We start from the raw sequence: 26,680 nt of genomic DNA on the forward strand, positions 1-26,680 counted from the left end.
TTTTTCTGCAAAAAAGAGACACTGTGAAGTCTGAGTTTCTGATTTCCTGAACCAATTAGGTCCGAGTATATCTGCTAAGACGCTTTCATTTGCTAACCTCCAGAATCCTTTGGCCTCAGCTAAAATACTCAACTTCTTCTGAGTTCAGACAGTATGTCTGTTAGGCCACTGCATTTCTCTGGCTGCTTCTAAAGGTGAGACTCAGTGCTCGTTTATGTGGCAGGACAAATAAAGCTCGTGCACAGATTGGCGTTTCATATTCCTGCATTTTTTTTTTTTTTGCAGCTCAATCCCAAGCCGCTCCTCTCCATCATGGAATATAGATCCTTACGTTTTCCCAACACCTGTCCTGATAGGTTAAGGAAGCCATTACGGGTGTAGGGATGCCCGAGGGTCATAGAGATGTAGAACATTCCCGTTTCTGATGTCCCAAATGCTTCCATGTTTTCAGGTGTGACATTTGCAGCAAAAGGCTACTTCGACGCCCTGGTTCGGATGGGTGAACTGGCCAGCGAGAGTCACGGCTCTAAGGACCTTGGTGAGTTATAGATCATAGCTGCAGTGCCCCATGCAGTGCCCAGGACTTTGCAAAAAGACTCTAGCAACGTTTATTCTGGGGATTGTGTGAAAATGTCTGATTCATAATTCATAGTCCGGCCATCCTAAAGCTCAAACACAAACACAGTTACAGTAAACCTTAAATACAAGTGCTTTTCTAGCACTTACATCCTTTTCACTCTGTCTGCTGTTCTGTTTAAATCCAGAAGGCATCTTTGTAAGTTATTACCTCAAAATTCTTACCATTCTTACATATAGTTTACATCAGATCATTGAGAACATTCATATGTTTCCTTGACTAATATCTCAACACTGGTAAATGTTGACTGTTTTGAAATAACATGTATTTGATATGAGTGCAATATTTTCATGTCCAGTACATCACACAGGCAAGCCAAAGACCTATACAAGATTTACCGAATGAGAATTTGAGAAAGCATAAAGCAATGTTTACGCTTTAAAGTTGCCTTAAATATCTTATAATCCTGTAATGATATAGCTGAAATGCACAGTCCTGTCAGAAGTCATACATTATGTCCTGTATATAAATAACAGTGATATTCTAAATAACATGTTTATTGAAGAAAGAGACCTCTGCTGCCTGTCAAGCAAATTGCAAAGGCATTTACATTACTACAAGCCTTCCCCTGAACTACCCCAGGCATGGGGCTGGGGCTGGGGCAATATTGCAATTCACAGTTTTATAATATAATATACTGTATTACACTACATATTTTATAGGTTTAGGATCATTAAATTAAAAATAAACATCCTTTAGTGTATGATTCTCTTACACTGGTCCATAACAGCGTAGTAGTTTAATGTGCATTCGTCTAATTTTTACGTCTCCAGTACAATTTACAGAAGAGGGACACGGATTGTATAGTGACGGACTGGATCCTATAAGCTTCGAGGTTTAGAAATGAACAGAGATAAAACTTGCATTAGGTTGGTTCAAGGTCCAATAGCTTGTGGTCACTGAGTAAATTGGCTTTAGGTGGCTTTCAGGACTGTATCTGTTGATATCAGGGCAAAGACTCACGGTGCGATGGAGTTGTGTGGAAGCTCTGCACTGCCATCTCTCCTCACCCTGCTTCTTAAAGCAAATCAAATTCTGATACCAACTCTCACTGGGGAAAAAAGAAAGGGGAGTGGGAGCGCCTGTATTATTCATTGCAGAGGCTTTTATCAGACCTCTTACAGGTCACAGCAGCTCCATCTTTCATTTTATTCCCGAGTGTCTTTCTTTTCAAGTTTATTTAGTACACTTCAAATTGTAATTGGAAAATTCATCATTACTTCTAGTGATGCCACTAGCTGAGTGTGGATTCACAAAGGTGTTTTTCAGTAGTATAGATTCTCAAATGTGTTGTTCACTGTAGACACACAAACGTCTGCTGAAGGTTCTCCAGTGTTTGTTGTTCAGTAATATAACTTCAGTACAGGTTACATATTCAGTACAATAAGATTACAGTAAAACGAGTTGTTTTTAGGTACTATTTGTTCAGTACCGACGTTGTATTTTTCGGTAGTGAAGGTTCACAAAAATGCTTTTCGTCACTGTACATTCTGTATGCAGTATGTAGTATTTGTTCAGCTCCCAAAGGTAAAGGGTTACTTCAGGTTTAAAAAGTATGCGTTTCACTTCTGTAGACAGGAATCAGAATGTGAATTTGAATAGTTTCTCATAGTCCTATATGTAGAATATGTATAATTTGTGAAATGGATTGGCTATTAGTGTCACTTTTAGTTCCTTCACTTCTGTAGAAGTAATAGAGCAGATTCGTGCGATGCTATAAAGAACGTTTCTCTTTTAAAAATGCTGACAGGCATGGATAAACTGAGTGATACTTATGCAACAAAACAGCTTATTATAATAAACTGTGTGTGTGTGTGTGTGTTTCACCCTCCATCTCTTAAAGGCAGCTGCTCTTTTTTCGCACTCTCTAAGAAAATGTGTCTACTGGCCACACCCTCTGTTCATCGCACATCAATTCTCTTGTTTGCTGTTTTGCCCTAGGGTAGATAGCGTTATATGCTACAATAAATTGTAAATTGGGCGTCTGCCAAATGCCAGAAATGTAAATGTAAATATGCTATCTGCAATAAGGTCTATCCTTCTTTTCTGATCCAGTAAGATAAAGAAATTGAAGAACTCTAAGTTAAGAGACAGAGTATGATCAGCAAAGAATGCATTTAAGCAGACTAATAGTAACATTTATGCAAAGAGGTGCTCTGATGAGAGTGTGTGTGTGTGTGTGTGTGTGTGTATGTGTGTATACAGTGTTAGTTTCTTAGTGTGTAGTCTCATGTAGCCAGACCTTCAGACACCCAGCAGAAGGTCTGGACTCCACAGCAACTTTTATTGGCCAAGCACAGCCCAAAAGTGCATCTGACTGACATGTAAAGCAACCAATCACAGTTTGTTTAATTCAGCATCACGTTTAGTGTGTAAAGTCGATGTTCTTACAAAACCAGACCACAAGCAACCACAGATCGTTCATTTAAAGAAAGTCGCGTAAATGAACGAGTCTATACTCATTGAACTTCACATCCTGTAGAATCCGACCAATCAGATGACTACTTCGAAGCTGGGACTACTGAGTGTTTGTCTCCGCATTGACCAGAGAATTAATTACAATTATTGAGAATGAATGACAATGAGCTCTAGGTGTCACATTACTGATGAATCTTGTCAAATTCTAAGCCATACGCTGTAAATCTCAGTTATCAGCTCCTCCGTCTTCACATTGTGGAATGTGTGATGCCACTCCCTTCACACACACACACACACACAGACACACACACACACACACACCTTCTGTTTTTATCTTTGCTGCTATATAAAGCCAGACATTTTTCCCGCTATAAGATGGGGGCGTTGATTAATTCTTTATAACGGTGCTTTGATAGCACCATCTGCAAGGCAAATCACAGGTTTATATGAATGCATTCGTTTGAATATATTATTGTTTCTATAATACCAATTTATACAAATCAAATTAGAGTTATTATAATGCTAAATAATTCCCAGTGGCAAACCTTTCGCACAATGTAAGTTAATAATGAACAAATTAAAAACGTGTAATTGTCGATATGCTGAAAATGCTTGTTTAGCTATTTTTGGAAGGAGTCTCCAGCGTCAGGGCTTTGTACCAGGGGCTTTTGTTTTTTTAGTTTATAATTTTTTCAAGAGGAAAAACGAGAAGCTGCTTTGTGACAACTGAACTGTTTAAATCGCTGTGTGAATAAAGTTGAATCAAAAGGATGTTCCAGCCTCAGACCGGCCACTGCTGACTCATGAGGAAACCAGCATCAGCTCTGGGTCATTAAAATATCCTCACATGAGTCAGTAAGTGTCAGATAGGGAACTGATTACTATGGAGCGAAGGTGAGACTGCGGTGAGAGGTATTGCAGATTGAGGAGTACTTGAGAGCGGTGTGAAAAAAAACCCACATTGGTGTAGATTTCGTTAGCAAGAAGGCATGAAAATGCGATGCCCTCACCATGCTTAGTGGCTCTGACAAGTCGTCAAGTTCCTGCATTATGCTGACGAATCCATTGCTCTTGTTAATGCGTGCTGCATCCATCAGCTGTACGGATCAAGAGGTCGCTACGAACAATACGTTCTGTTCCGCAGGATAACCAATACATCATTAATCTGTAGAAAAAAAAAAAACCCACCATTACATGTGTCAAGAGTCCCTTACGTAAGTAGTTAGAGCAAAACCTTGACAGTTAAAACCGACAGTCTCTCATTAGTCGGTGTAATCTCCCTGTCCCTTGTGTAACCTCGCTGTGTGAAAGGAGATGCGTGCAGCTCCGGCAAGAACGTAGCACAAGAACGTAGCCTTCCCGAGGAGAAAACGGCTCTAAAAATAGAGCACACACACATACACACACACGCCTTAGTACACTCTGTTCTGCCGCAGAGAAAGGCAAAATGGGGAAAGAGAGTGTAAGAGCGAGCAACAGCTCTGTCCTAAAATGGCTTTTTGGTGATGTCAGTGTTGCCAGAACCAGCCTGCACTGTCTGCCTCCTGCACGCCGCACGAGTGTGTGGGATACTAAGCAGCTTCCGGTTTCCTCCTGCCCAAATATGGGCAACATCCTGGGTAGTGACTGTGCTTTATAGAGGTTGAGCTCTGAATGCAGCACTACCACAGCCTCCACTGAATTACAGAAAATATGGCGATATTTTCTGTGCAAACATTTCAAGTCCAAGCTGATATTAATTCCAGCTCAGAATAGACTCTGTGCTTTTGCTGTCAACTTGAGAGACTTCAGCTAATGAATGCCTGCAAAACAAAGGTCTAATTAAAACCCTTAATCAGCGGTTTACATACAATAACAAGATAAAACAGCAGTCTCAATTTAGACCTTCGGCAACACATAGCCTTTTTTTAACAGTCGCATTAACATGTCCTAGTGGTTATCGCCTTTGTCTTTGTCAGAGTCTCTTTAAGCCATCAATAGCCGAGACGTCCGGCAGCATGCGGAATGTCCATTAAACACTCCATCCAAAAATCTCGGCTAATTAAATAGCTACCAGGCGAGAAGAATTTTGTTTTGTATGTGAGTAATCTGGATTTCATTTCACTTTTTCCTCTGGCTGAGTTTCATGCCTTGCAGGTGGCCATGTTTTTGAAGCACCAGCTTCCTCATTAGAAATATTTCACATGAAAGCGGCTTATCCTAATGGACAGGTCATATGGAGAGTGTAATAAATAATTCAGAAAGAAAGTATACACGCAAGCACACTAGTTCCTGAGCTCAGTTTGTAATCTGGGAGTCATTTCTCTTCCTGGATTTGTCTGTAAATTGACTCTAGATGTGAATGAGTGTGTGTGTGTGTGTGTGTGTGAATGATGCCCTGGTATCTCATCCAGGGTGTACTCCTGCCTCACACTTCCAGGAGTGTTCCCAGGATAGGATCTTGGTTTCCTGCCACTCTGACCAAGACAAATTACTTACTGAAGACAGATTAATGAATAATTTGTATTTTACTTAAGGTACCTGCCCATGTTGCTGGGGCGATACCCTTATCTTTTGACTAAAGCTTTAAATGTACATTACATGCACCTTTCTAGGCCAAAGATCTATACCTATAGCTGAATAGCTGAATAACGAAATAGCGGAAAACTTCAGGCTTATAAAGTCACAAATTATCCTGTATTCCTGTCATCAGCTTTATCAACTGATTTGGGATTCTTCCTCACAAAGTATTACAATAAATGTAAAAGTCAATGCTAATTCTTCAAAGCAGCTAGTCATGCAATAAAACTGTAACAAAGACTTATACCTTTTAAATACAATACTATATTTACATCAGCTTTAGAGTCCCATGTATAACTTGGAACCAGGACAGTGCTAAAGTAATTGCAGGGATTGTATAGCTTGTGCTTTGCTTTGTATGAAGATATTTGACACACGCCACCTTCCATTCAATAGGTATCTCTGTGATAATGTAGATGTGGAGAAATCTCGTAAACCTCTAAACAGACAAAATGTTACTTATCATTCTCTTGCCTCTCTGGAGTAGATCTTAGGATACAATCTCCATAATATCCTTCCGTTGCACACATATAAATGAAGTCGTTTAGAAATGCAGGTCTCCAGCCAGCAAAAATGAATTGGCTGAAATTAAGATTTAAATCTTGGCTATTTTCAGTGAGCAGGCGATTGCGTTAGGGGAATTTTCCAGATAATAACGTGATGTTGTAATCGCAGCTTTTCGAATAGAGGTGCTGCTGAAGATCTTTTCACCCCAAGAGGAATCAAGTGGATGTGCAAAACAGCATTAACACAAGACTGGCACTTCCGTTAGCTGACATCCTGGCTGCAGGTGTACAGGTGTGGACAGATGTTCTATAGTTTTCCTCTCACTCTGAGGAACTGGGACGCTTAGAGCCTTGGCTTAGTGTTTTCTTTCACGTCTGTATTTTGTCTTACCCCCTCGGGGTGCAGACTTAAAAAGATGATAATGTGTCCTATCGGTGTTATCTGTCAAAATAAGATGGATAACTTTGAAATAAGGATAACTTTAACATAGTGGCAATTAGATTTTTAAAAAAATCTTATATAAGATTCTTGTTTTATTAGTTTCTAGCAACATTTGGCCAAAAGGCTTTACAGAAATCCGTATTCGGGATCTCAAATAAGGAGTGAGAAATAAAACTTTTCTCCAGATAGTTAGATCTACAAGGTAGATTTTTATGTATCTAAGGTAGATAAAAAAATTCACATTCTCTAGGTGGTAATAGATAGTAATAAAAATAAGAATAAATTCGACTTTACATAAATTACATTACATAATGTAATAATAATTTAAACAGTTTCAAAACAGCTCATTCCACAGGTGTTAAATTTCAGTCGTATGTATTTAAGTATCTGTGCAAGTTTTCATCCAATTATGCAATTTCATCCAATTACTTTGTGCAATTCTAAAAGAAAGCATCAAAAATGTAAGAAAACAAGCACAAGGACATACTGAATTGCTCCATGTGACGCCGCTGATTGCATCCAACTTCCCTCCTTCACGAAAGACAAAGAATGAAAAGAAAAAATTAATTACACCTGCACAATTCTATTGTTTTGTACAAACTGCATGCAGAAAGACTTATGTCAAGCACCTTAAAATGAGATGCCAGCATTCAGCAAGCACAGCTACACCTGTCCCACTATGCAGCTTTAAAAAAAAATAAAAAAATATGAATGCGATTATGTCTCCAGCTTGGTAATAAGGTGCTTATGCTTATCGCTAGCATCTGTGTGCTGCATCATTCTTATGCTGTCGACTTTTATTACCTCCACCAAGGTCAGAGGTGTCGAGGAAGGATGTAAAGTAGTGAATTTCAGGAGGATAAAAAGGGAGAAAAAGAAGGGGGAAATCAAAATGGATCCAAAATATGAGCAAGTGGATAGAATGATAAGAGGAAAACCAAGAGTGGGGTGGAAAATCTAGAAGAAAGGGCAAAGAAATAGATGCATTATACAGCAGTCAAACCCTAAATACCTGTGTGAGAGGGTGTGGAGGATTAAAGCAGACACATCATTCATTTGATCAGGTGAAAAACTCACTCTTTGTCTCTCTGTATCTCTCTCTCTCTCTCTCTCTCGCTCGCTCTAGCTCCCTCAGTAATAAGTAATAGTCAGTAATAAGGCTCTCAATCTTTTTCTTCCAACTCATCATAGAAGGTTATAGGTCAGTTTGACTCCCTGTAGTTCCGCCTCCACCATCTGCTTTCTCTCATATTAATGATGCAGTACTGAAGGTTCGATTACATGACCTGTTAATCAACACTAGTTATTTTATGTGTTTTTTTTTTTTTTTTTCAGAGCTTTTGAGCAATAGTGTCTCTGTAGCTGGCAGCAGTCAGAGTCTGAGCTGTTTAAGGGTCAGAGAGTTTTTCTGTACTTCTATTTTAAGGACTTTGCAAGTTTGAATCTCAGACTCTGAGTTTTCTTGTTATTAAAGCACCAATATCACACAGATGTCTGTTAGCATAGGTCCCCTGTGACATAGCTTAGAAAGAGAAAGCAAGCATTAACCTTTATACTCTTGGGTTAGTAGTGTTGTTACATGGGGAAAAAAATAATAGCTGTCTGTTGGATTATTCATTTTTTGAGGAAATTCCAAAGACATTCCAGTTACTTGCAATCTTACCGGTTTGACGCTGTTCTGTATGTTCATGTCTGTTCTCTGTTTTTATCAGTCCAAAGGAGAAACTTTTTGATCCTCACTGTCTTAAAGGATTTAATGATCTCTAAAACTGAAGAGTTTGTTTTTTTTGGCAGTTCGCTGAGCAACTGAACAAAAACAAACGATTCTTTGGAAGACAGCTAGAACTACAATTCTCAAAGTGGGGTCCGTGAAGCAGAGACAAGTGGACAAGGATTTTTAAGTGTGTTACAGTACTGGAACTTACTGCTATTCATAAAGAAAGTTCCATAAAGAAAATTTGTTCTGGTGTGCTCTAAGGAATGTTTTCACAGTTATACAGGTCCCTGGCCGAAGAAAGATCTCTGACCACTCCTGAACTGGAGCATTCTTGTTCATTCATTCTTCTATTTCAGTTTAGGCCATTCACTTCCCTTTTATTGGGTCTCTTTCTTTCTTCCTTACAAGCTGTGTACAAGAGACAGACAATCTGAATAGCAGAATTCTCTTGCAGGCCTCCAAAGAAGCCCATTCCACATTCCTTCACTGCAGAAGGAAGGACCTGCAGCCATCGATCGCTGGCTGAACGCCTGGCCACCGCTATTGGCTTTAATTGCTCAGATTTTTAATTGCTCCAACCCTTTAAGCCCGAACAACAATATGCTGAAGGCCCCATAAGCCTCGGCTGTGTGATCAGTGCTGATTATCAGTAAGCGGATTAGAGCACAAGTGGATGGAGGGAAGGAGGAGCAGGTGGAGTGGAATTAGATCACAGTGTTGCTGACTAAAAGCAGGACACTGGAGTGCTCTGCTTTAGAGATGAAGGCAGCCGGGGCAAGGTCAATGAACAAAGGTATACAAGGTTGCATACCTTGGTGTGTGTGTGTGTGTTTGTGTGCATATATGTGTATGTGTGTGCAAGCTGCCATTGTTGGGCCCTTGAACAAGGCCCTTAACCCTCAATTGTTCAGTTGTATGAAAAATGAGATAAATGTACACACTCTGGATGAGGGCGTCTGTCAAATACTGTAAATGTAAATGCCCGGTTTAACCATGGGAGCAGAGGAAGAAATGGAATTAAACTCAAAAGCCTCTCATCTACACACCATCATCACATACTCTAGGAATAGTGGTACTCATAAGCACAGTAATTCACAAGTACACACGATGATAAAGTCCCCAGCTTTTCCTGTTCCTGCAACCCCCACCCCCACCCCACCCCCACACACACTCCTGTGTATTAGACCTAATCCATTAGGTTTACCTTGAGCCTCAGAGGTCCATGAGGAGATCGATATCCTTTGGGGAACAATATCTTATACACTTCAACAATTCCTCATCTGGTTTAGGCAATTGTATATAGGACAAGGATGTATTTGAATAATGGGTTACATAACAATATCACTGCATTGTCTGTATAATAATCATTCAATAACAATCATCAAATAATCATTTCAAGACATGTGAAGCACATCTTTAGGGTTCAGCTAACTGTCTGAATGTGTCGTTTCACATGTCTTCATGACCATATAGGTTTCCTCCACATAATAAAATTTCCTCCAACTTCTCAAAATACTCATAAGTTCATTAGTTAGTTAGTTGTAATTTGACAACAAATTGTCAAATTACAGTTTGACAGTTTTGACAGTTAGTTAGTTGTAACAAATTACAACTAACTAACTAATGACAGCTTTGGCTTTGGATCTAGCGCAACACTGATAAAGCTAGATATGACTGACAGAGCTCTCGACATTTTGTACGTTCACACTTCTATAAGTCCAGAAATGGATTACGCCCTATACTTTTGACTCGGCTCACTTCTGCAAGCCTTACCAGTGGCAGCAAAATTCCCATATGTACTATAAAGTGAACGCAAAGGGATGGGGGCAACTGTAATTACGATGCAAGTCATTCAAAAATGTAGAAGATGATACACTGAAACTGTAAATAATAAGCACATGTTGGTTTAAGCAGTGTTATTACCATACTTTGTTAAATATAAATATCAGAACGTCAGAAATATATATCATTTTAAACAACATTTTAACTCTCTCATACTGCATGTCTTAAAGGATTTTTAGTGTATGTGTTTTGTAATATGTGTCTGAGGCAGATGACTGCAAAACCTTTCGAATTGGTCAAAAAGCCGTTTCTCATATCCAGTAATGAACGCTAAGCTATGCTTCATCTGTGAACACACACACACACACACACACACACAAAAGTGCACACACGCACTGCCAAAGATTTATTCTGAGCTTTAGAGCTGATTAGATGTGTAGTACAATGAGGCTCAGATCAGGATTTGGCCTGGTGTAAATAATAAAACAACACACAGGCTCATGCTTTATGAAACCCACTATGCAATGCAGCTTGCGCCCTGTGAACTCAGCCTACAGAAAGATCTAGACCTTAGTCCAAGCCTACGATTGCTTTGTGCGTAAGGAGACCTGAGCAAATAGATGGAGGCAGACAGACAGAAAGCTGTGAAAGTGTGCAACTCTCCTACTCTCCTACTCTCATTTTTACATTAGTCAGTAGCACGGCTGTCTCATTGATCTGTATGGCAGACTGAGTTTGGAAATGGACCAAACAGATGGCAGTAGGTAGAAGTGCATTAATCTACATTGCTGAGTGACATATCTACTGCATTAGCACTAAGACAACACACACACACACACAACAGTACACAACAAACACTCTGACTCAACCCGGAACTGGAGGTAGAGAGATATGATGCCCATGTTCATGCTGTACATTGGTGTGAATGGGAGTGTATGGAAGTGTGTGTGTGTCCATCAGTGACCATGTATGTGAGCACCTTGTCGTGTAAATAACATAATGTGTCTACTAATAGTAGTTTTCTTTACAAAACCGTCTTGGACTGGCCAAAACCCGGTTAATACGGACTCAGACAGGGATCAGACGATCACCTCAGGGAAGATGACTCAACACTGCTTAATGCCATTTCTCTAATGTGATGATGTGATCAGTATTTGTCCTGACCATTGATATTTAGTGTAGTTAGTCACTGCTGTAACGTTGCATAATATTCATATGTTGTGTGGTTTTAGCTTGTATTGCTGTAGGATTAGATGATAATGCTCAAGATTTAGCCATACACCCTTAAAAAAAGGGTTCTTATTGTCTCTTTTGTGGATTTTGCTTTTCCGAAAAGGTTCCAAGGAGAACTTAGAGAACAGAATTTGTTAACGAGGCAATTAAACATGACTGGGTCCCTTTTTTCCCCCTAAGAGTGTATATGTGTGGTGGCCTGGGAAATCCCTTTACATGGAGACATGTTTTTTTTTGCTGTGTGCATATACACCAATCAGGCATAACATTATGAGCACTGCCAGGTGAAGTGAATAAGACTGATGATCTCCTCATCATGGCACCTGTTAGTGGGTGGGATATATTAGGCAGCAAGTGAACATTTTGTCCTCAAAGTTGATGTGTTAGAAGCAGGAAAAATGGGCAAGCGTAAGGATTTGAGCGAATTTGACAAGGACCAAATTGTGATGGCTAGATGACTGGATCTCCAAAACTGCAGCTCTTGTGGGGTGTTCCCGGTCTGCAGTGGTCAGTATCTATCAAAAGTGGTCCAAGGAAGGAACAGTGGTGAACCGGTGACAGGGTCATGGCCGGCCAAGGCTCACTGATGCACGTGGGGAGCGAAGGCTAACAGCCAGTATAAACCAGATTCAAGGCAAGGCAGACCCCTTTTGATGAACTAGCTTTTTTACACAATATGATCTTTGCAGGAAGACAGCCTCAACAAGATTACATTTAATGTAGTTGTTAAATATAAACATGTTGTTTTGGTGAAACATATTTGCTGTATCATAAAGCTGAGGGATCTAAAAATGTTCTAGATGAGGAAAATTAAAGTCATAATTGGCATCTGATGGGTTTTCCCTGACCACCTGGCATATACCTGTTTTGTCATGTATTTACATCATTAATCTGTTATGAAGTTCGATTATATATTATGATTAAAATATGTCCACTAATCACTAGGCTATCCAAGGGCTAACCTCATACATATTTACGATGAATTTGTGGTAAAATTGCATCAACTTTTTAGCGATTTTCTTGCATGTCTAATGGATCAAAAAAACAGTTGCAGGAGGAGACAACATCTATGGTAGATCCCTCTCTGGTCCATATTAATGCAGATTTGGCTGTGTTTACGAGGGAAACAGGTGAAGGAGACGTATGTCAGTATTCAGTCTGTCTTTTGTATTCTTCCTGGGAAATATATTATCTCCTTCATAGTGTCTCCTTCCAGATGTACTGCTGTACTGTACTTCTGTTTTATTTTCTCAAACCAGCTCTTTTGTTCTTTTTTTGTTTTACAATGCACTGCGTAATCAGAAGAAGCTGCGTGTAGGTACCCTGCATACCTCACACACTGAGACCACACACCTCCTGGCTGCATGAATAGCTGTGTTGCTTTATGACTAATGATCACATTATGCAAACAGTGTGCTGGTGATATTAATGTGCTGCACCTGCTTTGTTTTTTTAATTTTTATTTTATTGTATGTATTTGTTTCAGCTACTGCAGTAAACATTTGTCGCTATGATTATCATACATGTTCAAAATCTGATATGTGCTTAATGAAAGACCCGTTCGCTGCTGTCTGTCTTTTATTTTTCGTCTAGCTTCTTCATCAATCAGTCTCTCTCTACCTCCTTTTCTCCTCTCTCTTTTTATATTTGTGTCACACAGCTTCTATTGTTTATGTGGACCCGCATGAGTTTCCTGCATGTAGATAGTGGAGCATGTGTACATGTACATCAGGGCTTTAACATACTCTCTCTCTCTCTCTCTCTCTCTCTCTCTCTCTCTCTCTCTGTGTGTGTGTGTGTGTGTGTGTGTATGTGTAGGGGATGTACTCTTTCAGATGGCTGAAGTCCACAGACAGATTCAGATGCAGCTGGAAGACATGGTGTGTATTATTGTGAAACGTCATATGGAGTAAAAGTACTAATATTAAATTCTGATGGAGATTAACTGAATGGAATGGGGTCTATTAATCTAGTCTTCTTCTTCTTATTATTATTATTATTATCATTATTATTATTATTATTATTATTATGCAAACTGTTCATTATACTACAGAAAGCTTTCTAATATTTTAATAATGGCTAATGGCAACTAAGTAAGAAATGAAACCTGCTTGGGCAAATAGTTCTGTTAAAATAATCAACAAGGTGGTGTTTGACCCCAGAGTTGACCGCTTTCTAATAACGGTATGCTACAATGTGTTTCATTCCTCTTATTCCACCCGAAATTTGCAGGCACTAACATAGTCCTCTTTGTTTGTTACTAAATGATGGACTTTTTATCCATTTATCATTACATTTAATATTGTGAAAAATCAGTCTTAACAGTTCTTGTTCTTGTAAAGTAGCTACAAATATTTATTCTATCACCAGGTTGTTTCTCTGTTTTTATAAGGCAAATAAATGTTACAGAGAAAACAAAAACTCTTCCATTGTGAAAAGGTGGAAAGGTTCCTGACACTTTGAACCCCTTTCAAAAATGCAGATTAAACATCTCTTCACTAAAAACATCATTATATCTATGTATAAGTTAATATTATTAATAGAATCATGAAATTTCCTTTGCAACAAGAACTACATCTTCTGACCAATCAGATTCGTGAATCCAACATCACAGTGATGTAAACACCATTAAATACCCCCAAGGGGGTTTTATTCCTATCCTTTTATTTTGACCTTATCTAGAAGCTTTCATCTGGCTCAGTAGTTGGTGAAAGAAAAGGGTGTGCCGACTCAAAATGTCACCTGAACAATGGTGCCTGTCAGTAGTATTATCCACCCACAGGCTAAAAGATATCGGGGGCTTTCCTACTCAGTGTCATGCACTGACACCAGCTAAACAAAAACCAAACTCTGTTTTTTCCTTAACTAAAATGAAAACATTGAGAACCAGGAGATCCTGCAGGACTCCGTCTTCCCGTCTGAAAGCATGTGTTTTTACCAGTACAGCCGTGTGATATAAGCTTTCTCATAGAGCTGGCTTTATCGATCTAAAGTAGCTGCTGGTTTAAAGTCCAGATGATACGGTCATACTTTAGCATTGAATGTTAGATTGAGTGGTGTGAGCAGTTTTAGCTTGAGTGTACAGTATATGCCTAGGTGAGGAGATCATGAGTGTGATGATCTCTAAGTCTGGGTAAGAAGGATAGCTTGTTATATTTCCTAGTAGGATCCTAACCAACCGTAGGCATTTGCTCTTCTCTGAGTGCTTTCAGCTGACCTGTAATACACTCATCCCAGGGCTATACTCACCACCATGACTGTGTAACTGCAGTGCTGGGAATGAGCAAGCACCCAAAATATATTTGGTTCGTTATAGTACCTTTCCCCTTGATGGCCAAGGTCTCAGAAACTGTTAAAAGCTGCAGATGGGCTACAATAATTTTAACTACAAAGACATGAATATGGATGGTGTACCAGCTAAAATAGTCTAGATGTACACAGATGGGTGACAGATTACAGGAAAGCACAGTGTTACCAGTGAGTGAGTGAGTGAGTGAGTGGAGTGTTGGGTGAGTGAGTGAGTGAGTGAGTGAGTGGGTGGGTGAGTGAGTGAGTGAGTGAGTGAGTGGAGTGTTGGGTGAGTGAGTGAGTGGGTGGGTGAGTGAGTGAGTGAGTGGAGTGTTGGGTGAGTGAGTGAGTGAGTGAGTGGAGTGTTGGGTGAGTGAGTGAGTGAGTGAGTGGGTGGGTGAGTGAGTGAGTGAGTGAGTGGAGTGTTGAGTGGGTGGGTGGGTGAGTGAGTGAGTGAGTGGAGTGTTGAGTGAGTGAGTGGAGTGAGTGAGTGGAGTGAGTGAGTGGAGTGAGTGAGTGAGTGAGTGGGTTTGGGTGGGTGGATGAGTGAGTGAGTGCATAATTTGTGTATGTTTTTGTCTTTTAGCTGAAATCCTTCCACAATGAGCTCCTGACAGAACTGGAGAAGAAAGTCGAGCTGGATGCACGCTACCTAAATGTATGTAACAATTCCAGACAAAATGTTAGACTTGTTAGAACAAATTCCAGACTAATTGCTTATTATCATTATATCCCATTATATCTGTATTGAATTATGTGGGTTTACGTGGAAATCCAATATTATGGATTTCACTTACTTTTGAATTCATCATGAATTATTTGGTATCTGGTTTTAAAAAGGTAACGGAAGCTTGATTTTCACTGCGGTGACTAATAAGGCTGTGTGTTTGTGTGTGTTATATGATCTGGTATGCTTTATTTATGTGTGTTTGTGTAAGAGCCCCCTTGTGCATATTTCTGCATGCAGAGTTTCTACTGATATTTAAAGAGAGATTAGTGCATTTAGAGTTTATTTTTCATGGCTCGATATTAGTTTTCGGTGGTATTCTCCTGAATATAAGCGCTCCTAACTTACTTATTTAATCAAATATTCACAGTCCAAATTTAAAGTCCAATTTACAGCATACAGAAGTTAAGGGATTATTAAACCATGCTTAAACATCCTTATAAAGCAATCTTATTATCCTCAGCAGCTGAGGCAGAATTATACTGTACTTCTAATGGAAAAAGGTAATATTGTGAAGTTTTTCACATAAAATCTTTAGGTTTTGTGGGATAATCTCTTAGGTCAAGTATTGCAGAGTCCATATTAATGTAAATCAGTCACTGAGGCATCTTTACTCAAGTTTTAATGATTTTAATGACCTTAATGAACATTCTGAGCCTGTCTCTCATTCCCATGTGACCCGAAATCTACGCAGGAAATCACTGACCTACAGATACATATGTTGTGTGATAATCTAGATACTGTGAGAAGAAACAGAAAGATCTGGAGGTAGATAGCAGAAGAGATATCGAAAAAATACAAATGCTGTCTTAACCAATAACTTTTTGCTTAGATTATAGAGGACATTTGGGAAGATGAGCAAATTTCCATAAACCCCATAAAAAACTCTTTTAGGTTCTGAACATTTGGTTCAAAACTATCAAAAAGGTCCATTAAACTTTGTGAGGCAGCAACTTTAGTCCCTGTTACATTTAAATGTCGCTTGTTTTGAGAGCTAGACTTTAAGCACTTATAAAAAAAATAATAAAAAACTAATAAAAACTTCAAAAATAATAAAAATCCCATGCTATTTGCAATAAATTGATTATAAAATGTTACTTAATTTTTTGAATCAGAAAGAATTTTACTGACCAAGTAAGAAAGTTTGACATCACAGTTTCTTCTAGATATAAATAAAGCAGGATTAGACTATTAGACTAGTACATGAAGGAACTGGTTGAAAAGGTGTTTGAGCAAAGTGAGCAGGGTTAGAGACATAGCGGTTACTTTTCACTGTGGATACACAAAAGGCTTATTAGGACCTTAAAGCAGAGAGTTTTAATACATTTTGTCTATTGTGGTTTTGTCCCTCAGGCCGCTTTGAAGAAATACCAGATGGAGCACCGGAGCAAAGGAGAAAGTCTGGAGAAGTGCCAGGCAGAGCTGAAGAAACTGCGTCGGAAAAGCCAGCAAGGCAGCAAGAACGCATCCAAGTACAGAGATAATGAGATGCAGGTAAGGATGCCACACCCACTCAAAATAGTCAATCCAGCTTTAAAAAGCTTTTCCAAAAACGCTGAATGGGCAAGGTTTTAAAGTGTTGGCCTCTATGGGCCTCTTAGCTGGATTTGTACTTCCAACATGGATGTGTTTATTCTCATAAGACCAGTTTATAGCATATGTCAGTACTGCATTTAATAAAAAATTCTCACTAGATCTTGAGCTATGCTGACACAAAACATTTGTTAGGGTTGAAAGACACCCCAGCAAATTTACAGTTGAAAATCGAAAGTTTATAAAGTTTTATCATTTCGATTATCACCATCATCCACATCAGTCACTGTCTCATCACCTAGGTAAAAGTCATCCCTGGCATTTAGACAAGCCTCATCATCATCTCTCCACTCGACCGATACAGTCCGCTCTGGAAGTTCTGACAGCAACAGCAAGGCCAATTCTGTTGTTTTTGTGATACACTGAAGACGTTTGGGTTCGAGATCGAAAAAGATTAATACAAGACCATAGATCTATTTAAAGCACTAGCACTCTTATACTAAATATCAGTGCTCTTTGAATGCCTCCTGTCCACTCAAATTGGTGGACAAGAAATTACTGTTGTATAAATACTGTATATATTCCCACCCACTCCCAGTGCTGTTTTGTTGAAGAGACAGGCCCACTCTGCTTATGCAGGTTAGTGGCTTTGTCTAACAGTTGTTGGACACCAACGCCTCTCACTAGACCAGATTGTGTTGAGCTGTAGCTTACACTTACCTGGGGTCTGTTCTGCCCTATCAGTGGGTGGGCTACTAATGATACCGTGGAGGCGCAACACTTTTTTTTTTATGTCGGAGTGTGACGTGTAAATGGCGTGGGCTATTTGGGCTTGTTGAAACACTCCACAGGTGTCATGTTATAAAAGAATGGAGGTTAAAAGAGGAGGTGGTTTAATGTGGTTTGCCAAGTAGCCCTCAGGTTTATACGTACTGCGATTTCAAGGCAATGAAATCTGAGGATTTTTACATCCTCAGTAGAGACGGAGTGAAAGAGAAAGACAGAATCTGTGTGTATACACATTTATGTAGTCAGAGAGCACAGCCAGTTGTGCTACCTAGACTCCTGGGCATGAATGGTTGTGGCATTGCTGGGATTCAAGCCCCTTTTGTAACATGTCATATAAAATCTAATCATTTGTAGCATATGACCTGGTATTCATTATTAACTAAACAACTTTAGTTTTGTTTCATTCCGTAAACTGGCATAGTCCTGCCCGTTTATTTTAAGTGGCTTACTATAGTCATCCCTTGACTTCCCAGCAGGTTACCTAAATGGCCTGACTGGTTGTGTTAGCTAGATTTAAGCACAGAATTGACTTTTGGCTACACGTGTTAGCGACGTGTTTCTGTAATGGGATAGCTTTTATCTCAGGATGTAAAATGTCTGCATAATGATACACAGGTGTATAAAGAGTGTGTGGAAGTATTCCCAATAACAATATTACACATCTTGTATAGCACAAGCTCAGACATGTTTACTAGTTTGGATCACTCCTGAAGGCTTGGCCAAAGTTTCTGATATCAGCAGTTGGTGTAGTGTGCATAAAGTAATTACTAAGTGATCTTTGGACTTGACTCACTCCAACAGCACTACAGCTAGCAGAGCTTTAGCAAATCAATATCTGGAGCTGCCAGGTCTTTGCAACTGTTCCTGGGTCTTCAGAAAACCCAGCTATTTTTAGCTTATTAGCAGTTGAGGTCTATCCTCTGGGAGAACCCTTGAGGTGTGTGTGTGTGTGTGTCTTATGGACTTGCACAGACGTTTTCTGTAGTTCATGTCTCTCTGGTTCATGTTTCCTTTCAGCTTGTTGTATGATTGACAGTTGTTACATCTGCACTGAATAATTTATATATATATATATATATATATATATATATATATATATATATATATATATATATATACATATATATATATATATATATAATGTGTGTGTGTGTGTGTGTTCCGGTCACTGCTCAGTGTGAAATCAGTGTATGAATTTTACATGCCAAAGCTGCTAGTCCCTGCTGTGTGCGTCATGCTGCAGATGAGATCAGCTGGTCACATTTAAGCCACACACACACACACACACACACACAAGCTAGTTGCATGATCTGAAACTCAAATCTGAATCTAATGCTATTATTCATGATGATTTTTTTTTGTTAAATTAATCTCTTTAGAAAATCAGCATTAGTATGTAACACTTGCCATGAAACCTATGATTTGAGTGATTTATTTTATGGTTACACAGGAAACAGGTGGTGTTTTGTTTTGTTTTTTTAATTTATTGGGTTTTTTTGTGTGTTGTTTTAAATCTTTGTCTGGACACAATGCCTCAAAAAAAAAACAAATGCCTAAGGGCCAGGATGTTTCCTTTTGGTCACTGAGGATAAATATATGTGCAATATAGCATTAATTAGCTGCATAATAATAATGTTAATGTAAGCTCCTCACAAGTATAATAAGATGTGTGTGTGTGTATGTGTGTGTGTGTGTGTGTGTGTTAAAGCATAATGTTTGTTGTTTGCTTGCAGCAGTAGAGCTGATGAGGAGGTCACATGGTGAAGGATAAGAGGGACTGGTCCTCCCTCTAAGAAATAATGACACAACAATGCTTAAGGCTTTGTGTGTGTGTGTGTTGGGGATGAGGGTGGGGGTTTGAGCTGGAGCATACTCCTCTTGTGTAATGACTGAATGACACTTCTATGCGACCCAGAGTCTCTCTTCCCAGCTCAGTTATCTGCTAGAAATGAGCTTGAGGCACATTAATCAAAATGTTTTTTAGTGGAAGCTCATGTATATTATCATCACACCATAACAAAGCAGACCTAGATTCAGAGCCTAAGGATTAGATTTTACAGAGGATTTAAATCCTTTATAGTTTCTTTTAAAAAAAAAAAGAAAAAAATCACATCTGCACAGTAAAATTTATCGCGCTTGTCAGAGGTCTAGGATCATCATCCACATAACTGTGTATATTAAAAGGTAACTATTTGTCAAGAGCAAAAACGGCTACATCAGCATCCCTTTAGTGTGTAAAATATTTGCTGAGTTGGCCTTTATCATTCAATATGCTTTAACTCCGTTTCACAGTTCTGAAAATGTGTCTCTCAGAGGGCTCTGTGATGCTTCTTATTATAAGATACAGTACAGAGCCTTTTTAAATTTTTTACTCATTTACAAGAATATATTATTAAATCATTCATTCATTTTCAGCAATATCCTGGTAGCTCTATATATGGCACTTATGGACTGAGGCTTGAAACAGTAGGATTACAGGGTGAAGAGGTGAAGAAGGTACAGGAGTTTAAGTGCTTGGGGTCAACAGTCCAGAGTAATGGAGAGTGTGGGAAGGAGGTACAGAAACGAGTGCAGGCAGGTTGGAATGGGTGGAGAAAGGTGTCGGGAGTTCTGTGTGATAGAAAAATATCAGCGAGAATCAAGGGGAAGGTGTACAAGACAGTGGTGAGACCGGCCATGCTGTATGGATTAGAGAGACAGGGTTACTGAGGAAGAGACAGGAGTCAGAGCTGGAGGTAGCAGAGCTGAAGATGTTGAGGTTCTCTTTGGGAGTGACACGGTTGGACAGGATTAGGAACGAGTACATCAGAGGGATGGCTCATGTTAGATGTTTGGGGGACAAAGTTAGAGAGGCCAGATTAAGATGGTTTGGACATGTTCAGAGGAGGGAGAGTGACTATATTGGTAGGAGAATGAATCAGTCAATGAGTCAATTAATGGACAGAATGTTGACCCAGCATAACCCTGACCATCCTTTTTTTCGCCTTTTTTTGACTCCTCCTCTACTTTATTTCTGGACTTCTTGCCCTAGTTCTGTTTCTTCGCTATGTTTATTGCACTGTACTAGTTAGCCTCTTGCTCTTATTTTGAGTGGGCACTCTGCAGTAATGGACATGTCTATATACTGTAAGTGTATATATATGTATATACAATATATTGAGTCACTCACTGTGATTGGCAGCTCCCTGGTGGAGTCTGAATGTCAGGCAGTCTGACATGAGTTCTACTGTCTAGACTTACATGCTCATACAGCTGCACTGACAAGGTGTGAAAGGATTATATTGATGTACCTTAATATACCAACTTAAAACAAGTACTTACTTTTTTTTTCATGTATTGCTTATGTCCTCATTCCTCACACTTGGTTATTATCCTTACCAAGTGTTAGATGCAGGATACAGTGGGCTGAATATCACCCACAGTACGGTACTACATTGGAGGCCAATGATTCACAGTGTAGGGGGTAACATCAGTGTTTGGTTATAATGTGTAGCCGTTTGCACAAAAAAACTGCCCTTAGTGCTTCTGTTTTGTTCTACTTATTACTGTCTTATTGTTAACATGGGCTTGGTTTATTTTAAACATGTACAAAACATCAGAATGAAACAGTATCCTCATTGGCATTTGCATGCTCTATTGTGTAAATAAGACCCATGACGTCTTCTGCTTTGTGTTACAGCCACGCGTGGAAATTCCTATGACCTCAATATCTCATCCCAGAGCCCCTTAAAACGATTGACAACCCAAAGTTCTATTAGAGTTTACCTCAGACTTCTTTGCTGTTGCACTACTATATACCTACATGCTGCAAGTAGAGCTCATGTTGAATATGGGAGTGAATATAAATGATTGGATTTAATATCTCTTAGCACGTAGGGAGTGTAATGGTGATGATAATGACCTTGGATTATTTTTAGTGTCCTCAGTGAGCTCAGCTATGTTCATTAACACTTAGCAGGTGGGAATCACAATATTCCACACACAAATACCTGTACTCAGTGTAACCCTCATCCAGGCTCAGGATGAGTCTTACACCTGGCTCAGGTCAGGTGTGTGTGTGTGGGTGGGTGTGTTGATGTGTTGCTGGAACACATCGACCTCCGTGCCGCTGTGTCCTTGTTGAAGGACATAGGAGCTATGGCCAACAGAGTAGCAGGGGGCTTGGCACTACATCCGACAGCCATTTTCTGTTGACTTAAAACATAAGACAACATGACACTACACTGTAGCTTCCGAGTGAGTTTGCATACATGTGCAGACTTACTAATAACAATCAACAGTCAAATGTTTTCAATATACAGGAGAGTCCAAAAATCTGATTTTCCAAGACCAAGGCCCTATTATTTATAAGAAGTGTAGTTTAGAAATGTTCATCATAGGGCAGCACGGTGGCTTAGTGGTTAGCACTGTTGCCTCACAGCAAGAAGATTCTGGGTTTGAATCCTGGGTTTGAACAGACAGGGGCCTTTCTGTGTGGAGTTTGCATGTTCTCCCCGTGCCTGCCTGGGTTTACTCCGGGTACTCTGGTTTCCTCCCACAGTACAAAAACATGTACATTAGGTTGATTGGTAATTCTAAATTGCCCGTGTGTATGAGTGGTTGTCTGTCTATATGTGGCCCTGTGATGGACTGGAGACCTGTCCAGGGTGTACCCCTGCCTTTCGCCCAAAGTATGCTGGGATAGACTCCAGCAGATCCCTGTGACCTGAATTAGGAATAAAGCGGGTTTAGAAGATGAATGAATGAATGTTCATCATACAGGATCAAACTCACTGATTCTATCTTAAATTATTTTAACATTTCTTTTTACAATTTAAAATTAAACACAGAGCATAATATACTCTGCTGAATGAAGTTCTCTACTATAAGTACCATAATACCCGTGTGTGATTTTTGATTAAAATTTATTTGATTAAATTAGTCCCCGTTAGTGATGTTAACTTTTGGACCCTACTGTATATTTGACCTTTAGTCCACAAGGTTCAGTGACCATATCAGTGCAACTTAACCCTCTTTTTTTTATGGGTCATCTGTTAAATCAGCCAAGCTCATTGAATGCATCCATTGCCAGCTTTGCAGATCATTTGGCTTCAGAATGCTGTATGTTGCGCGTTCACATTGCCTTGTATCATCATGCTTACTTGAATGTTGTTCAAAGTGTGAGCTTTCTCTCAGCCTGTCTTGAGGGAAGGCTTCAAGGCAGGCTTGGCTGTCTTGTTTCGGCCTCACACCACCTTCCCTGTCATTCAGTATGTGGAGGCCATCAGTAGCAGGCAGAGCGAGCTGGACAGCCACATCGCCGAGGGCTACAAAAATGCCCTGACTGAGGAAAGGAGGAGGTACTGCTTCCTGGTGGACCGCCAGTGCGCCGTAGCCAAGAGCACCAACACCTACCACACCAAGGTGAGGATCGTTCAGTCACTCCATCTGCTTTCATCCATCATGCTTCTGCTGTATGACTCAGAGAGGGGGCGACCCAGCAATCATTGAACCTTAAAATTTAGGTTGCTTGAAAATATACAGCAGGGTCCACTACCAAGACTGATATGTAAAACTTTTTTATTCTTTACTATTGAAGAGAATTTCTATTCATGTTTAGTAAAGTAAAGTCTAAAGAAATGTTGATGATAATGAAGCAATTATTGATGAAATAAAACAGTTCTTGGTGGTAGACACTATTGGATATGTTAAAAGCACATTAATATATGTACTTTACATTATTCTCCACCATGTTTAAAGCTTAATAATGAAAGTGTGGAGGTCTGAGAAAACCCATTGGATGTGGCTGTGGCTGAATTCTGTGAAACAGCCAAAGGTTTGGGTCAAAATTGGCATCGAACTAAGAAACCATATAGGTTTGATATATAGGTTTTCTATAGATAGAACTTCTGAAGGGTATTCCCAGACCACCACACACATAATGTAAATATCCTCTATTGTATCCATATCATACAGTATATGAGTCTCTTTACTATTCTGTTTTGCTTACTAACATGATCATACTACAGTTAACTACACTAAGATAGATAGATAGATAGATAGATAGATAGATAGATAGATAGATAGATAGATAGATAGATAGATAGATAGATAGATAGATAGATAGATGGATACTTTATTCATCCCAAAGGGAAATTCACAGGTTAAATTCACTAATTTAAGAACTATACTCACTGATTAGCTGTTTCAGCCCTTAAAATTCCCTCTCGTTACCATTATATAAAGCAGCATGCTGCTAATTATGTGAAAATGTCTGCTTTACAATGTTCTGCATATGTGAAGTTTTCTTTGCACATGAAATTTTGACAGATGGCTACATTATCACAATGAAACTAGTTTCCTTGAGTTTTTCAGTAGCTCCTGATTTCCATTCGCGGATTTGCCTTCCTTGAGCATGAGATTTAATTAAACACTCGGTAGAGCAGATGAATAGACATGGACCATTGCCAATGTGCTGTGAGCAATATGCATTGTGCTATACAGTCCGTATGGGAATAGAGGTGAGCATGCTGTAATGTAAAGACGAGCACTGATGTGTTTTGTGTATGTCTATGCGTATGTGAAGGGAGACTCCAGTTTTGTATGGGTGAATGAGCTTCTATCCTCTGTTCTGTATGTGGCTGATGGACAGAAGGGTGGGAGGAAAGGTGTCTGGAGGAGGAAAAGAGAGGAGACGGAGAGGGAGTGCGGCCCACTTCTGCAAAAACACTATACCCTATATGAGAGAGTGAAAGAGTGCACATGAATGCGTAGGAAGACACACTAAGAGACAGAGTGGTGTGATGGAGGCTGTACAGTTTTTGACTGAGATGAGGTTGAACATAATGGCGGTGTAGGAGGATAAGAAGTTGAAAATGGGGCAGATCCCAACCTCTTTAAGATTGAGAGAAATGAAGAAAGAGAAAAAGAGAGAGAATATTAATGAATATGAGTCTATTGATAAAAATGGATTAACATATACACACACACCTTTTTTCTCTTTGTAAAAGTCCCATAAGAAAGAAAGTTCAGGAAAGTCTCAGGAACAAAGTAATGTTAAAGGAACAGACCTTCTTCCCACAGAGACACCATCATCTCTGGATCTCCACACCGTCGCCCACGGCTAACACACTCAGACTACTGTGTGGTTAATCACCGTCTGCCACCAAGGCCGACCAAGCAAATAAAGGGTACAGCACGAAGGTTTTCTCCCACTGAGACATGACTGAGAAGTGTGTTTGAAGCACTCTTTATTTCTTAATGCAGATCAACTTTTAAAGTGAAATTTCTTATTAGCAAAGGGTAAATTCATATCTATGGAATGTTATCGATTAGTAAACTGAAAATATTTAAATAATTCCCAAATACTCTTATTTAAAACTTTTATCTACAGATATATTTATGTCTGTAAAGCTGTGTGTGTGTCTTTATAGCACAGCGAATAAAGAATCTGATCGGTCAGAAGGTGTTGGTTCAACAAGAAATTGGCTTATGGATATCTCACAATCCATAGTATCCATAAATAATCACAATGTACAACATAGCTTGTATTAAGCAATTAAGTTAAGCAATTAATTAATTAAGCAATTAAGCAATTAAAGTCAGCTGCATTAACACAATTGAATATGCTGTAGAGAATAAATAGTTTTCACTCTAGCCCATGACATTATTATGAAAAATACAACATTAAAAAGATACAGTACATGAAGGCATTTCATGATACACAATGCTAAAAGTGCTGCATTTAAAAAAAAAAATAAAAATACATTTATATCTTCTAAAATGATTTTTTTAAAAATATTTTTCAACATGAAATAGGAAGGAAAAGGAAACATTTGGCACAAACCCAATTTTAGCATACATCCTATCACCCCCAAGAGGATAAGCAGATAATTTAGGGGGTTAATTAATTACTTTTTAATAGGTCATATACACTATATTGCCAAAAATTTTGGGACACCCCTCCAAATAATTGAATTCAGATGTTGTTTTTCAGGGGTTGGGCTCGGCCCCTTAGTTCCAGTGAAAGGCACTCTTAATGCTTCAGTATACCAAGACATTTTTTGGACAATTTCATGCTTGTTTCAACTTTGTGGGAACAATTTGGGGATGACCCCTTCCTGTTCCAACATGACTGTGCACCACTGGACAAAGCAAGGTCCATAAAGACATGGATGAGCGAGTTTGGTGTGGAGGAACTTCACAGAGTTCTGACCTCAACCCAGTAGAACACCTTTGGGATGAATTAGAGCGGAGACTGCGAGCCAGACATTCTCGTCCAACATCAGTGCCTGACCTCACAATTGCTTCTAGTGGAAACAAAAAGGGTCAAAAATTCCCATAAACACACTCCTAAACCTTGTGGAAAGCCTTCCCAGAAGACTTGAAGCTGTTATAGCTGCAAAGGGCGGGCCAACTCCATATTACATTCATGTGCATATAAAGGCAGACGTCCCAAAACTTTTGGCAATATAGTGTACACAACAGCTGGCTAAAAATTCACCCAAAGTAAGACAAAGCCATGTCTCAGGTACATGTGATTAATTTTAGCATCCACAAAAAAAGATTTAATCAGAGACATTATGGACATCTTGATGAGAGAATCTATTTTACACTTACCTGATGTGAGCTTAAGCATAGCAGATAAATACTTGGAGAGCTTATCCTTCAGAATGTCAGCATGTTTTCTTTAAACGAGAAGACATCACTTTAACAAAACCGCTGGAATTATTTTATTACTTCGTCAACTCAAAATAGTAATGAATGAATAATTAAATGAGCGATATAATAGCCCACATCCCTATGGGATCTTGATTTAATGTCTTTTGGCTACATTAACTTGTGTGCACAATTAACTGTCAGCCACTATATGAAAAAATGCAAAGTGCCAGATCCAGTGCTATTTTATAAGCTGCTATATAATGGGGGTGGAAGCCATATTGTTAAATTAAACCAAATGGACAGTGATTAATTTGCTAATTACAACTAGAACTGTTCATACCACAATCTGGCAGCCCTGGAGGCATAAACTACATGATGGTGATATGAATAATCCGAATGAGGAGCCTAG

At 39.2% G+C, this 26,680-nt stretch overlaps 1 protein-coding gene across 8 annotated transcripts in view; it reads left to right on the top strand.

Moving 5' to 3' along the window:
- baiap2b (BAR/IMD domain containing adaptor protein 2b) overlaps window positions 1-26,680 on the top strand; it is a 65,321-nt gene that overhangs the window by 11,744 nt on the left and 26,897 nt on the right. For 5 of the 8 annotated variants that reach the window (XM_058406893.1, XM_058406896.1, XM_058406895.1 and 2 more), the window contains exons 3-7: window positions 452-538; window positions 13,113-13,174; window positions 15,169-15,240; window positions 16,663-16,803; window positions 22,882-23,034. In XM_058406893.1, coding sequence (XP_058262876.1) covers window positions 452-538; window positions 13,113-13,174; window positions 15,169-15,240; window positions 16,663-16,803; window positions 22,882-23,034 — 515 coding nt within the window. Of the gene's footprint in view, window positions 1-451; window positions 539-12,589; window positions 12,609-13,112; window positions 13,175-15,168; window positions 15,241-16,662; window positions 16,804-22,881; window positions 23,035-26,680 lie in introns of those variants that run through there. The other 3 variants (XM_058406900.1, XM_058406898.1, XM_058406897.1) reach the window with 3 other exon arrangements.

The sequence above is a fragment of the Hemibagrus wyckioides genome, linkage group LG13, assembly GCF_019097595.1.
Source record: "Hemibagrus wyckioides isolate EC202008001 linkage group LG13, SWU_Hwy_1.0, whole genome shotgun sequence".
Lineage (NCBI taxonomy): Eukaryota > Metazoa > Chordata > Actinopteri > Siluriformes > Bagridae > Hemibagrus > Hemibagrus wyckioides.